This window comes from Oryza sativa, chromosome 3 (assembly GCF_034140825.1).
Source record: "Oryza sativa Japonica Group chromosome 3, ASM3414082v1".
NCBI lineage: Eukaryota > Viridiplantae > Streptophyta > Magnoliopsida > Poales > Poaceae > Oryza > Oryza sativa.
In genome coordinates, this window is record NC_089037.1 from 15,786,060 (window position 1) to 15,802,264 (window position 16,205).

General features: G+C 38.4%; 1 protein-coding gene across 1 annotated transcript; it reads left to right on the forward strand.

Moving 5' to 3' along the window:
• Window positions 1-2,324: 2,324 nt before the first annotated feature.
• On the forward strand, window positions 2,325-3,748 carry LOC4333001 (formin-like protein 7). Its single transcript, XM_015773737.3, has one exon. The coding sequence runs from the start codon at window positions 2,597-2,599 to the stop codon at window positions 3,461-3,463; it is 867 nt and encodes a 288-aa protein (XP_015629223.1). The 5' UTR covers window positions 2,325-2,596; the 3' UTR covers window positions 3,464-3,748.
• The last annotated feature ends 12,457 nt before the right edge of the window (window positions 3,749-16,205 follow it).

The window sequence follows — 16,205 nt, forward strand, 5'->3', positions numbered from 1 at the left end:
TCCTCCTCACACTAGCTTCGGAAAAGGCGGATCCAGGTGCACGTGTGCTCCCCGGCTGACGCTACCACCATCTTCACAACCCCCTCCTTGTGCAAGCTCTGGGAAAGCCGGATCCAGGCGTCGCCGCCATCTTCACCTCCTACTCCTCCTTGTGCAAGCTCCGAGGAGGCTGGATCCAAAGCGCTACCACCATCTTCACCTCCTCCTCGCGCGAGCTCTGGGGAGATTGGATCCAAGGCGCCGCCGCCATCTTCACCTCCTCCACCGCCCTCATCGCTTGTTGCTCCGCATCCACGCCACAACGCTCAAGGTGGAGGGGGAAGCGGATGGAGAGGTGATGGTGGTCGCCACCAGCGTCGCTTGCTGCTCCACCTTCGTGTCCTTCAAGGGCGTCGGTTGCCACGAATGCCAACCTCATCGGTTGCTGCTCCGCCGTCCCAAACAGCGCCCTCATCACGCTGTCCCTCTTTGTCGTCGACCTCTCCCACTCCCTAGGCTTTGGTGTTGCCAGCCTTGCCCGCTTCACCGGCCCCTCGATGGGGAGAAGAAGGAAGAATATGGAAGGAATAAAAAATGTGACGGGGTGGGCATGGTTCCAATCTTGCAAAATTTCAATTCTATCTATTTCCTCCGTTTCACAATGTAAGTCATTCTAGAATTTCCGCCACATTCATATTGATGTTAATAAATCTAGACATATATATCTATTTAGATTTATTAACATCAGTATGAATGTGGAAAATGCTAGAATGACTTACATTGTGAAACAGAGGAAGTAGTTGATATCATGAATAGTAATGATATTTTTCTAAGTCGGCCAAGTTGCAATTGCGTTGATCAAATTAACCCTTTTTTACAGGACGCAGTTGACTTTAATGTGATATAACGACCTTTGATTAAAAAAATATGTAGATATTATTTATTTTGTTGTAACCTTTTTATCATCAAAGGAAGTAAGGCATATATTTTTATATATCTATACTTTTTTTAATTGACGAAAAATTAAATATTATGTTCAAAATTCAAGCACCATATATATATATATTTAAAAATAGAGGAGTATATTATAGAGGAAAACTGAAATTTTCTTTGGAAAAGTAAAAATTGCACCGAACCATCGATCGGTTCATTTTTAATAATATCGATCGATATATAGAGAGGCGGCTAGACCTAATAAGCTAGCTGGAAGAAAACTTACGATGCTGTACATGCAGCAAAGCAGCTACTGTGGGAGAGACAGATCGACGCATGTGCAAGCTAATTTAGCTATAGGTACTATATACCCTCCGTCACAATCGTGCTTCCACTGTCAGCTTTCATTTTTTGTTACGATCGGTTGCCATGTATGACATTTTGTTTTTGCACATGCCTAATTAAACACATAATACACGTTTTATTTATCAGTTATATATGTAGGCAAAATATACTAACGTAAGTCAACAAAAACAAGCATACAGATCATATATCTCATAAATAAGACCATCATGTCCTTTTTCAGCATAGTAAGCTAACTATTGTCATGGTGTCAACATAGCGTGGATGAATGTCAATATAGATGGACCATATATTGAGCACATTATATATAAGCAGTTGCGCGAGATGTATGTCTAAATCATAAGAGTCAATTAATCTCGCAACTTTTTATTTGTAAAAACTGATATGCTGACTATATTTATAAATATATTAATTGTTGTGAAACTATACCAGTTTAATTGTAATGATTGTGTATCGACTGTATGTGTCCACGTAAACCCCATGCATTCTTGACGCTGAATTTAAAAGAATAAATTTTATAAAACCTTATGTTCTATGGTAAAAGACATAGAAAATATATTATGAATTATGATATATAACCACACAGGTTTCATAGTTCAAGTATTATTTCATATTTAAAGCTCTACCTTTTCCCAAATCTCGATTAATTTAGTATACCTGAAACGATATTAATTATTTTAAGTATCAAAGAGTTAAATTAATCAACAACCTAAATAAGGAAAAAAATAAAAATTTCATATACACTTTATATTTTAAACTTTAAGTAAATGCATGCTTAACATCTATGGTAATAGGGTTTTATGAAATTTTAGTACCATAAAATATGAGGTTTACTGAATTTTACTCTTTTTTAAAAAAGGGTAGTTTATTCCCTTGATAAAGGAAATTAATTATAGAATATATAATTATTGTTACTACCCTTATTTAATCCCATCTCCCTAGCCAGATTCACCACAACAACTCTGGAAGCCAAAGAAAAGTAGTAGATGCAAAAGGAAAAGGAGAAGTTGGCAGCTTGATAGATAGCCTAAGCTTCTCTCTCCCCCCCCCCCCCCCCCCCCCCTCACCACCACCACTCCCACATTTCTTCCATCCCTACTCATCAACCTCACCCCTCTCTCCCTTTCTAGCTTGTTCATCAAACTCCCATATCACCAACATCAAAGATCTCATCCATATAGATCAACCTCTACCCTAGCTACATCACCCTTTCTTCTTCCACACCAAATTAATTAACCCTATCTCTCGATCTCTCCCTCTCTTCTTTCTTCCATTGCACCTAGCTTTCATCTTCTTCTCTTCTTCTTCTTCCTCTCCGGCCATGGCGTCCACCAGCGACAGCCTCCCTTCGTCGCCGTCACTGCCCACCACCGCCGGCCTCGACGCCGCCGGTGGCGGCGACCAAGAATTCTCCTCCTACCAGCACCACCAGAGTCTCTTCCTGCCATCCTCCTCCTCCTCCTACCTCGACTCACCCTTCCATGGCCTCCTCCACACCTCCTCCTCATCCTCCGCCACCATGTCCCCCTCGCAGGCGCCGCCGCCGCACCCTCCCCCTCCGGCGCCGACGTCCAACAACAAGCCGCCCAAGAAGCGGCCCAGAGCGTCCCGCCGCCCGCCCACCACCGTGCTCACCACCGACACCTCCAACTTCCGCGCCATGGTGCAGGAGTTCACCGGCTTCCCCGCCCCGCCCTTCGCCGCCGCGCCGCCACCCGCCGTCCGCCCTCGCCTCCTGGGCGGCGTCGGCGGCGGCCACCAGCTCCCTCCCTTCTTGCTTCGCCCCTCCCCGCTCAAGTACACGCACAGCCACCCCACGCCGCCGCCGCCGCCGCCGCTACACCACCAGGCTTGCACCACCACCTCCTTCCTCGGCAACGCCGCCGCCGCCACCACCAGCACGAGCTCTCTCGTCGACGCGCTCGCGCTGTTCGCCAAGAGCAACGTGATGGTGGCGCCGCCGCCGCCGCCGCCAACCTCCGCCGCCGCCTCGTCCAGCGCCGATCAGTACCACCACCACCACGGCATGACGATGGGTGGTCTATTCAACCCGTTCGACGACTACGAGGCCGCGGCGGCGGCCGCCGCCGCGGAAGGCGACAAGGTTGTGCACGGCGGCGCCGGCCATGGCGGCTTCTTCTCCCCCTTGGGCGCCGGCGCCGGCGACGACAAGTACGATCGGCACTAGCGCGCGCCGCCGCGTGTACGTATCTCTCTCGATCTCTAAAACCTCTGTGTGTTTTTGCGTGTGGATCGAGAGATCAATCAATCGATCGATCGATGGAGAAATTAAGAGAAGCATTTGGATTATGGATAGCTAAGCTAAGTTAATGAAGCTGAGCTAGCTTCTACTACTTGGCCACTGCAACTGTGTTGGCATTTGTTGTGAGGAGTTGATTAATTTCTTGTTAGTAATTTGGTTTTGAGATGATACGATGCATGTAAATAAATTTCATTTTGGGTTTTTTTTTTACTCGCTCGATCCAACTTTTTCTTTTTTTTTTGGTATTATTTAATTTCTTCCCGTGTGTGAATTTTTTGTGCAAATTTATTGAATTAAACGGAATTAAGCTATAGGGAAGATATATGCGTGCATTTGCCCTGAAAGATTCATAGATTGTTCGTAGAAAAAATAAATATGCAGACTTGTAAAAGGTCATTGTGTTCGGTTTCCATCGCTAGCGAGAGAGAGCTAGCCACCAAGAGTGTACGTCCTTATCGAGATGATAGATGAAATCATCCAACTGAGATCCTTCAGTTTAATTTCCCTTCAATTTCTATCGGTTTTTGGATGGATGTATATGCATGCCGTACATTCTGTGAAAGCTATATGGTTATTTCTAGCTAGCTAGTAGATTTCTTGGTGCGTCGTCTTGTCTATTAATTTGGATCTTGGAGTTGGCTTATATGAATTTTTGCAAGTTGAAACTCAAAGTGTAAACTGTTGCGCGAGTGAGAAATTCATCTAAGTCGTTTGATTTCTAATTAAATATTCTCATCTCTGGTCAATGATACTGCTTAATTATGGACCAATATGAATCCATGCTTCTCTTGAGATTTCAGCTTGTGCGCTGTTTGGTGTTTTAATTTGATTGAAATGTGAACCGCTGTTAATTTTATACATGCATGTATGCACATGGAGGCTTGATCACAATAATATATATGTAAGTTAAACATGTCTTTGCAAATAAAAAAAAGTATGTAAAACATGCATGAATATGCATATGGTTTTTTTTATCAAATGCAAAACTCATAACCAATTAAGTGCATTAGAATTTGGGCCGTAAAATTGCCTAAAGAATTGCTTGATGAATATGATTCACTAGTTTCTGCAGATTCAGTGTCTGTGATCTGTGTTAATTACTAGCTATGTTACGACTACTGATAGGTGCAAACTTATTAATTCTTGAATGCACACGCTGTGTTTAATTTCATTAATAATAATATTGGTGCTTAATTATATATGCTGGCTACTAATTGTGTTTCGTCTATTAGGACTAATATATTGTGTGAGTCTCATTTGGAACAAGGTCTTCTTTGGTTTTGGCTTTGTTTGGACGACATAAATTAATTAGACACAAAACATATATTAATTTTAGTTCCTAAAAGAATGAAGATAAAATCCAATGAAGTATAATGCCGCAGGCTAATTTTTTTTTCATTAATTTAATTAATATACTGGGGTTGTTTTCTCACTTTAATACCTCTTAATTCAACTTTTTCACCAATCTCTCTGATCTTGCTAGCTAGTTAGCTAGGTGTTGTGCTCCTAGCTTTATCTATCCACTGTTTTGATCTGATCTTCTTTATTCGCACGTACTGTGTCTTGAACCGTGTCTTAACATTGATGAAACTAATAATTGTTCAATCTCTTGATTTGAGAGCTGTCCACACAAAATTAAGAAATTTAATTCAAAAGGAAATCAGTGGACGACAACACTTGAAAATTCTCTTTGAAATTACCACTGGTACTAGAGCACATTTAATCTATAAATTATTGTGATCATATAGTATAAATTAACACAGCCATATTTATCATCATTTAATCATATGTACTTGTAAGAATTTCAATACTAACATACTATTTGCCTATTGAAATGTTTACTAGCTACAATTAATGTACGTGTGCCATCACGTGTGCATACGCAAAACTATTTAAGAGATGATGTACGCATACACAGTACACAGTAGCTAGCCTTATCTTTCTCCTTTTTTTTAACACATATTCACATAACGTAATGTCATATATATATAGTACTATAAATTAAAAGGTTTGTGTGAAAAATGCTTCAAAAACTGTATCCTCTTGTTAGAAAAAAATATTTAGTATTGAAATGATTCTCAAAATTGCTTCTTTTTGTGTAGCTATACAAACTTAGATATTTTTTTAGGTGAAAAACTATCAAATATAGTTATAGATAATCAAAATATAATCGCATTGTAACTTATATACTCCCTCTGTCTCATAAAAAAACGAATCTACTACTGGATGCGACATATTCTAGTACGATGAATCTAGACATATGTATGTCTAGATTCGTAGTAGTAGAATGTGTCACATCCGGTACTATGTTGGTTTTGTGTGGGACGGAGGGAGTATGTAATGTAACAGGCATACAGTTAGTTAGTACAGTAACTGTTAGTATACTATGGCCCTGTTCGTTCGTTTCTGCTTGTAGCAAAGGATAAAATTTTAGATTATCGTGGCACGCTTTTCAAATTGCTAAACGGTGCGTTTCGTGCGAAAACTTTCTATATGAAAGTTGCTCTAAAATATCAGATTAATTAATTTTTAAGTTTGTAATAATTAAAACTCAATTAATCACACGTTATTATCACCTTGTTTTACATGAAACAATTAATCTTCATCTTTAGTAGATTCTACCGTGTGCTTCCAAACGCTAGGACACGGGTTCAACTCCCTTCCTCCACGCACTCTCGTCAATTTTTTTTCTCGCCCCACATGGATCTCGAGACGATCCAATGGCTGTAAATTCGAAAGGTTTGAAAAGAAAATTCTATCGAATGATTTTTACGCATTCCCTTTTCTTATATTTTCAGTGCTAAAATTAATGTACTAGCTAGTTGTGTTGCAACGCGCGAGCCAATGGATGAAATGATTGTACGCACAACGTACTCTGAAATGATATGAAACTGTTGTTTTCTTCACAAGAGTTGGAGAATACACGCAAGGATCAAGTGGATGAACGACCGCCTCATCAATTATTTTTACATATAATAATACTGAGTACATATATATATATATATATATATATATATATATATATATATATATATATATATATATATATATATATATATATATATATATATATATATATATATATATATATATATATATATATATATATATATATATATATATATATATATATATATATATATATATATATATATATGTCTTAGCCATATATTCGTCTGTGCACAATTTAAAAACTTTGTGCGCAGACATATATATGCCCACAAGATTTAAAAAAAAAACTCAAGGGATTAATATGTATCCCTCCGTCCCAAAAAAAAAAGACCAATTCTACCTACGAATAGACATATATGTGTCCAGATTCATAGTTAGGAATTCATTTTTTTTACGGAGTAGTACTTAATTACCTTTGGTATATAGATATACATATATATGTCAATCTGTAAAACAGTAAGTGATCAATACATATACTAAATTACGTACCTTTGTTAATTAATAAGGATTTTGCAAGAGTTTTTTAATTAAGTACGTGTAGCACAGCGCTCTTATCCAATATTGACTTGTAGGCCACCATGCCCATGCCAAATTAAAGTTAATTAACTTGAATAACAGAGAAGATGGTGATGTTGTGCATGCAGCTACTGATCAGCTGCTGCCAAACAAGCAGCTAGCTGTAAGTATCTATCATCAAATATTGACTCCAAATAAATGGTTTATACTTTTTCTTTGCCTAGCTAGTTCCAGGACGATCAGCTGGTCGGTTACTTTTCATGAGCTATCATGCACATATATTATATATATATAAACATACATATATGCATATTATGTTGCCATGGAACTGTGGGTCTGGAAAGGTATACCTGAAGATATGCATGATTGCACCATCCAATCCAACATTGTTTGCCATCCATTGTTGTCTGATGAGATAGATGGATACAAATATATGCAAATATATGCATATAGTCTTCCCTACCTGATCTACTCTTTCTCTGCAGAGGTGAAAAATGAAAAATATCCAAACTAAAAGTACTATAGCTGCATGCAGGACTCCTACCGTAGCTGCACTTTACCTACCGCAGAAAGGACCGATGTTCCATGGCTGAGCCCCCTTTCATACTGAACCTGATATATATAACACGTAAAGTACTGTGTTGAAACATCATGCACAGATATACAATTCGTCATCATTCCAAGTGATGCTTAAAATTTCATAAAACTTTAACTCTTTTATCAAAAATATTAGTTCACTACAATTTCTAATTAATTAACCAGCCATTTTAGAGAATTGCAAAAACAGCAAGTTGATGATTTTATCCAAAAGCTGCAGCTTTATTTGTCTAATTGGTTGGGCCCAGTATTGGTCAAAAACACACATATATAATTACTCATGCAACTTCAAGTTAGTCCTACATGCTAAGTAGATATATATACCGAGTACAGTTTGATATATATATATATATATATATATATATATATATATATATATATATATATATATATATATATATATATATATATATATATATATATATATATATATATATATATATATATATATATATATATATATATATATATATATATATATATATATATATATATATATAAAATCATATGTTGGTGTTGTAATTTTGTTAAATGTCATACTAAGTTGCTACAAAAAAGTGATAGTTTTGATAAAATATAGTTAAAATTTTACTCCAATATAGTAAAGAACCCAACCTAGCTATCATCGAAGTTAAACTTCGGTACTGTATGACCTTGTGGATAAAGTGATCATAAAAATAAAAGGAGAACAAGAAGGAGGAACTTAGTTGCCATGGCTCATCTCGTTTTGTGCATCTGACATGAAGATTATTAAGTGCATGTCAAGGATAAAACCACACATCCATTGTCATTTGTCACTACATTATTAAGTGCATGTCAAGGATAAAGCGCTCATACTATCTAACTAGTAAAAAGTCATTACATTATTAAGTGCATGTCAAGGATAAAGCGATCATACAATCTAACTAACTAAGTACTTTTTATTCATGCAGCTGCAAGTTAGGATCCTGTGATCATATCTAATTAAGTACCATTTTACTAGCTATAAACACAAACCCTAATGAATGTGAAGCTAGCTAGTATGAGAGAGAGAGAGAGAGAGAGAGAACGCAAGTACAGTAATTGAGTAGAGACGGTCCATGGGTTTGCACTCTGGTAATGAAGCTGCAGATTGATCAGGTTACCCGATCGATGGCATGCAAGATGCAGAAGGACAAGAAGATCCATATCGGAAAGCAGCGCACCTAAAAACCCTTCAGAAAGGCACAAGCCTTTTCTCTCTCTCACTCTCTCTCATCTGCAAGATCGAAGAGCAAAGCCATCCTAGTGGAGGAACAAATCGATTGCAAGGAGCAAAGTGTGGGGGCCATTGCATATGCATTCTACGCATGCAGCTTCCTAGCTACTGGTAGCTAGCTAGCTAGAGGCAGCCGGCCTCTGTGTTTGTGTTTTTGTGTGTTTGTGTGTGCGTGTCATGATGACCTAGCTAGATGATACCTTCTGCTCCATCCGTCCTAACATAAACCAAATCTCGTACCAAATATATATATATTACATATCCAGTACTATGAATCTGGACACATTCTAATGTTTATTTTGAGATGGAGAGAGTAGGAGAGAACTAGAGAAGGTGTCCTGAACTGAACCCCCACTAGCTAGACAGTAGAGAGAAGAGAGAAGACTCTGTGGATGAGAGAGCTAGTAGCTTTGCTATGTAGACGATGATGATGATGATGGTGGTGTTGGTGGTGGTGCCCCAATGCGCCCCTTGCTTGGCATATTTGGGCCATCATTCGCCCATTTGGCATCGCATGATTGTATCGTGCATTTTTTTGTGAACAACCTATATATTTGGCCGAGCATATTCCATGCTTTGTGCTCGTGGGTGAATAGGCACCACGCGTAATACATGTTTGATTTGCAAAATGTGGGTCCTATAAGTAACTGGTACTATGTAAAAATTAAACGGCTGCCTAACTCTAGGGGTTGCTCTTTCTTCACACGACGGAGAATAACTCAGAAAGTTACAGTAGTCATAACCATCACGTCTACTTCTGAAACTTATTGGCTGGGTATCCATGGACAGAGACCGGAGAAGTAACCCATTTCCAATATCTAAAAAAAAGTCTTAACCAAAGTCGGTGGCAACAAGAGTACTATGGGTCGAGCAGAGTCGCTTTAATTTACCGGTGTCTCACTAGCATGCCTCTAGCTAGTTAGGTGGTGTTTGGATCCAGGGACTAATTAGAAGTATTAAATATAGACTAATAATAAAACTAATTGCATAAATGAGAGCTAATTCGCAAGACAATTTTTTAAGCCTAATTAATCCATAATTAGCACATGCTTACTGTAGCATCACATAGACTAATCATGGATTAATTAGGCTCAATAGATTCATCTCGTGAATTAGTCCATGGCTTTGGAATGAGTTTTGTAGATATAAATGGGTAATTAAAGTGTTAAAAGAGATAAATCAAGGGAAAAATTGTACAATATTGCATGTGAGCTCGTAATATATACAAGTTGTTCTGTATTCTAACACATATTCTTGTGTTCAGATTCAAACTCGGATACTATCCAGTATCTCATTTTCTCTACTATATTCTTTAATTCCTGCATGAGCATCGAATCGGGCAGACGGTCGGGAAACACCAATCCCATTTTCACCCCTAACCATATGCATCAAGCCGGCTGGCCCTGAATGTCTGTTGCTGATGCTACCATATATATGCAACGAGGGATGTAGAAGATTTTAGATGTTGCTGAACAATAGAATTTTTAGCCATCTCTATATATGCAACAAGATAGCTATTTCGACTTGCTAATTAATATCCTAGTAGTTTTTATCCTAATGTCCGACTTAAAAATGGTAAGGTACTAAAAAGGTTGTAACATGCATGTAACCTAAGCCAATAGAACTAGCAAAAAAGCTCAAGAAAAGTGTGTGAATGTGTCCAACTTCACGTGTCCTTGCACAAGGGTTAAGCTTGGTGCGGAATAAGTGGTTGACAGGTAGGCCCGGGTTTATGTTCAATATTCGCTTGAATTGCCAGCCACTCCGGGAACACATGTTCGGTGACACACATGCACATGGCTACCCTAATCTCTAAGCCCCCAAACTCTTAGCTATTGGCATTGTGGTGTTCTTTTTTTATAAGCAAAAAGGGCAGTCCAAAAAGATATGGTCGGTCAGATATTCTTAGTTTCCAAAGACTTGGTGTGGGGCTGTCCATGAAAAATATTGAATAGGAAATATGTCACTAGCTCGTGAAAATTTTGCTTTTGACACTATTTTATAAAGACCTAATTGGTTCTATAGAACTTAAAGAGATTTATAGCACTGAAATCTCCCTCCATTTCTCTCCATAGCACTCCATCAGTCAATCACTTTCGTGTTTTTTCTGTTCACTTTGACTATCGTTGACTTCTTCCTCTCTCCCTCAGACTTCCAACCTTAAAACTATATATAGCCGATGTCAATAGATAGGATGAAAACACTTAGCACCTGAGTGGACAGGGTGAGGCCACCCAACATCCACCGTGATGGACTGGGTGTGTCACTACTACCCAATATCAGGAGCAGCCATTCACCACCACCCTACCCGCCGTTGGATCCACCTATCGTAGTTGTCACCGCAGGGGGAGAGGCCACCGGCTCAGCCCCTCCTGTTGCCACCACCATTGGATCCGTGCGTTGGAGGGGGAACCGGGGAAGAGGCCACTGGATCCACCGTGTCCACTGCTGGCCCTCCCCACAACTCCGTTGCCACCGTGTCCACCCCCTGCCATCACTCGCTGCCGCCACAGCTCCCGCGTGCCGAGAAGGGGAAGAGACAAGGGAGGGCGGAGAGGCGCGCAAGCCACTCCTGTCGGCACCACCCACGTCGGAGGAGGAGGAGCCAGTGGATCCGTCAACCTCGTCTTCTCCGTCATCGCCTGCTACCCATCATGTGGTTGTCTGACCCTGCCGCTCTCGTCTCCTGTCACGGCCACCTACGTCGGAGGAGGAGGCACCAACGGATCCCATGTCCCCATCATCTCCGCCATCACCCACTACCCGTCGCGTGGCCACCCGGTGCCGCCTCTCCCGTCTCCTATCCGTCCATCTCCTGTCTTATGACCGCTCATCGCCACCGCTCTCGTCTCTCGTTGCATGGATTTGAGGAGAGGAGACGGGAAGGAGGAGATGGGGAACGAGAGGAGAGGATGAGGATAGTGAGAGACAAAGGAGAGGATAAACTTAGTATATTATACATTATTTTTGTTTATTATTATCAAACCAAACCCCGCAACAATGCGCGGGTTTCACCTAGTATATTATATAGCACAACGTGAGACCATATCATCAATAAACTAAGCCAATTAATATATTTGACATGTATACGGTTTCTTTTGTTCATTCATGCGTGCTGACATTTATTCAAATTGTTTATTGTGTTTCATACAAATTCTAGCAACAACGTGTATTGTGTCAACTAGTCAATTTGTATGACCAGATTATTAACACCTCGTTCCTACGTCATATTGCCATGTGCAAAATATTTGGACAATCTATCTATCTATTATCTATCTATCTATCTATCTATCTATCTATCTTCTATTATATACTAAAAGTCCATTAAACTTTCTACAAACGCTCTCAAGTAGCTACGTGGGACTCCTATAAACGCTACTATGCCGCCACGTGACACTATCTAATCTCACAGTTGATTTCCATTTAATTGGTGAACCCGCTATTTTTGACCATTAGATTAGATCTATATGTATCGTTGATTTTTATTTAAATTGGTGGACCCATTACTTTAGACTAATAATTAGATGTGTATATAATACATTCCCTATATAAAAGTGAGAATACGTACGTCGGCCAAACAAAAAATATGGTATATATGATTCAGAAAAAATGAAAAGCTTACGTTACGTTCGCCGGAATAAAAAAATTGCCCGTGTCAAAAAGAGATAAAGGCAAAAAAAAATTAGTACAAAGTATCATCGGAAGAAAAAAAATATAAATATAATTTTTTACCGTATAAAATAAAGCAAAAATCCATATGTACGTAGTACTATCTATCTATTATATACTAAATAAAATATATTAAATTTCCTACAAACACTCCTAAACTGTTACATGGCACCCTATAATTAATCTCAAGTTACCACGTGGCACCCTAATAAAATAGAGAAATCTATCCATCGATATTCATTTAAATCGATGGACTTTGTTAGATCTATCTTAGAACACCAAAACCTCCCACGTCCCTACATCCGTGCACCATGCACGTACTGATCAATTTGTAGGCTCTCTGTTCCTTTGTCTTTTTTATCCCTATCACAATTAAAATTAAAATTATCTTTATGGAAAATAATCTCAAAAATAGGCTTTAAAGTCTATTAAATCTCTTATAAATATTTCCAAATCGTTGTATGAAATTCTTAAATTATAAAAACATCCATCCATTGGCTTCCACTTAAATATGGACACACTATTTTACATCGTTATTGATATATTTTCTAATAAAAGAAAACATCCCAAACCATATTCCCTTCCTCTCCATCTCTATACGCGTTTTGCTAAGCTGCTACTTGTCTCACTTAAATTAGAAAAAATCTAATAAATATGAGAAAAAAAAACATCCAACCATCGGTTTTGACTTAAAACATCAACACATTATATTTTAGGTCATCAGATCAATCAATTTTTTTCTAAAAAAAAGAAACATCCCAACCCCTCCCTCCATCCCCGTTCCCGTGTGGTGTGCGGCCTTACTTTTCTCAGTTTTTTCTATCTCTATGATAATTAAAATTATTTTTATGGGCAAAGAAAAGACCACAAGCGAATCTCCATCTATTAGGTCTAGCCAGTTATTATTTTTTAAGTGAAAACAATAACTTAATGCCCACATTGACTGTATTTAAGTGCTAACAAAAAATTACATTATGGACCCACATCCATATTGAAGCCTCTACTTAATAAAGGTAAAATTTGCTGCAAGACATAAAAAAGTGTAATTAGCTAAGATACACTGTAAGAACGTATATCTGCTATGGGATACTGCAAAAAACTGGTAATTAGCTATTGATACCCGCGGCATTACTTTTGTTGTATCCAATGGAAAGGGAGAGAGAAACAATCGCGAAAGTATGATTTTGCCCCTTCCTGCAAGTGTGGCTCGCATATAGCTCAGACGTCGTGGTAGTCATGACATGGGCGGCGGAGGGTATGGCATCGTGGCGTGGCGTGGCTGTGAGACCGACAACAATAGCTTGCGCTTTGCGGCGCCCTGCTCGACATGAATCAGGAGGTGGTCCACGTTGTGCTAACCCCAAGCGCGGTGTGTGGTGGAGCATAGACACCAGCATGGCCCTCGCACTGCAGCGGCGATGAGTGCAGGAACGACATGGAACCACAGGCCCAGGCGCATGGGCCCTTCTCGAAACCCCCTCCCCCCACTAGACAGCCACCTCACCGGAGGCGGGTGCGGTTGCAGTGTCAGAGGTGTTTGCGAGCCGGACTTGGTAGGCAAAGGGCAAAATCATACTTTTATTATTGTTTCTCTCTCTATTTAATTTGGATATTATAAAATAATGTCACGGGTGTCCCGTAACTAAATACCAGTTTTCTCGGTGTCCCACAGCTGATACGTGTTCTTACGGTGTCCCCGGCTAATTACATGTTTTTTAAGATGTCCCTAGCAAATTTTACCCTAAATAAAATAAAATACTAAAATTGCTCACCAAAAATCAAAATATCCTAGCTGATTTTTTTTATAAAACTGGTAAGACCTATTACTTATATCCCGTTAGACATCTAACGACTTTCTATCAACTTAATTAATTTTTTTCTCAGCCTGTATACAGAAGCTATTTACCCATACATTTTCATATAGATGCTTTTATCAATAAATGATCATTTTAGGAGATAAATAAATAATCTTAAGATGATCATAGCATCTAAATTATATATATGATCTGTGAAGTCATGTGGCCAGTTGAACAACATACTGATTGTACTAAGTACGTTGGTTGCACCAAGGAATCTTAAGAGTGAAACAACCATGATGTGGCCTCAGCAATATATAAGCCAATTCCATATAGGAATTTAAAGACCGTATACATTTACTTTTTGGTAAAACTTGCTACAGTACATCGTGAATTTGTGACATATAGCTTGGAACAATCTAGAAACGTAATTAATACATGACGTTCCAGTTCAGTGGTAATTTGCTAAGAAAATACTATGGCCTCTATTTTAAATTTTCTTACATAATTGGAGTGAGATAATTTAGAATGGATGCTTTTATGTCATGCCAGGTTTTAGGCGGCGTGCTTATCTTGTGTGCCAACACTACAGAGCGAGTAGCTCTTCTAGGATCAACCCACTTATATTTTCATCCCGAATTACAGAGATCAAAGCATTTCAAAGATGCTTCATATAGTGGATTTGTCCAGAAAAAATGAAGATAAAATGAAATGAAAATTGAAAAAAAAATCTAATTTAAAATTTCTTTTTGTTGGGTTTATAACCTATTCTAAATAGAAATATTCAAACATTTTAGCAGGATAAAAAAATAAAAAATTTCAAATTTCAAATAAAATCTAACAAAAGAATTGGACATTTATAGGAAACACATCAATTGTTTCGATACAAAATTTTCTCATGAATTAAAAACAACACGGTTTGAATTAATGTTAGTTCACAATTTATATATTGCAAGTAACCAACGTTCAAAGCACGTTAAATAAGTTCAATTTTAGTTTATGATAAAGTAAAATAATATTTTTAATAGAAAACCATCTACACATGACATTCGTAATAAAATTTTACGCACATGCCCGCGTATATGCGCGGACTAGTTTCCATAGAATAATTACTTAATCTATGTTCCAACCGGATATATATGCTTATTCCGATCCAACAACATCCATTAATTCATGGAAATTCATTTACAGGGAATAGATATCTCCTACACATTGGGATGCTAATTTTGTCGTTTGTTTATTGGATCTTGTATTTGATATATACGCCAACTATAATTAACAGTGACTAGCTAGTGGGAAGGCTTTTTCTTGCTTTGAGCCTCTCTTAATTTGCACTGCACAGATGATAAGCCTATGTCCTTTGTCATTCATGTAGCCTAACTGTTCGAGTTTACCATTGTTTTTGCGACCAAAATCAATCACCAATTAAAGGCGACAGAACGTAAGTAGAAGCTCGAAACAAGATGTAGCCCCTCGATGCTTCCAAAGGGTAAAGCTGCTACACTAACCTACCTATAGCAATATGGCCATGACTTGCTTCTGTTGGGACACTATGCACTTTAGCACTACTACCTCTGTCAAGAAAAAGAAAAAGCTCATAAAATCCCAATACAAGTATTGAGAGGAAAATAAGTAAATCCCTTCATTAATAGGAATATAGAATTTGAAGATAGATAGGTAAGGAGTACACAAGGGATATTTTTTTTTATTTTTTTCAGTACGTAATTTGGTAAAATCAAGTAGTTTTTTTTATGAGATGGAGAGTGAGCAACAGGAAAAGTCCAAATCCACAATCTAGCTACATTAAATCGTGCAATAATTTGGCTGATTTTTTTATTTTGATGAAATTAGTTCTAGAGCATCAGAAAAATCACGATTTTAGTTTTATATATAGCACTGG

Excerpts from the sequence above, each read along its gene's own strand:
- LOC4333001 (XM_015773737.3), top strand. The coding sequence starts at position 2,597 with ATGGCGTCCACCAGCGACAGCCTCCCTTCGTCGCCGTCACTGCCCACC.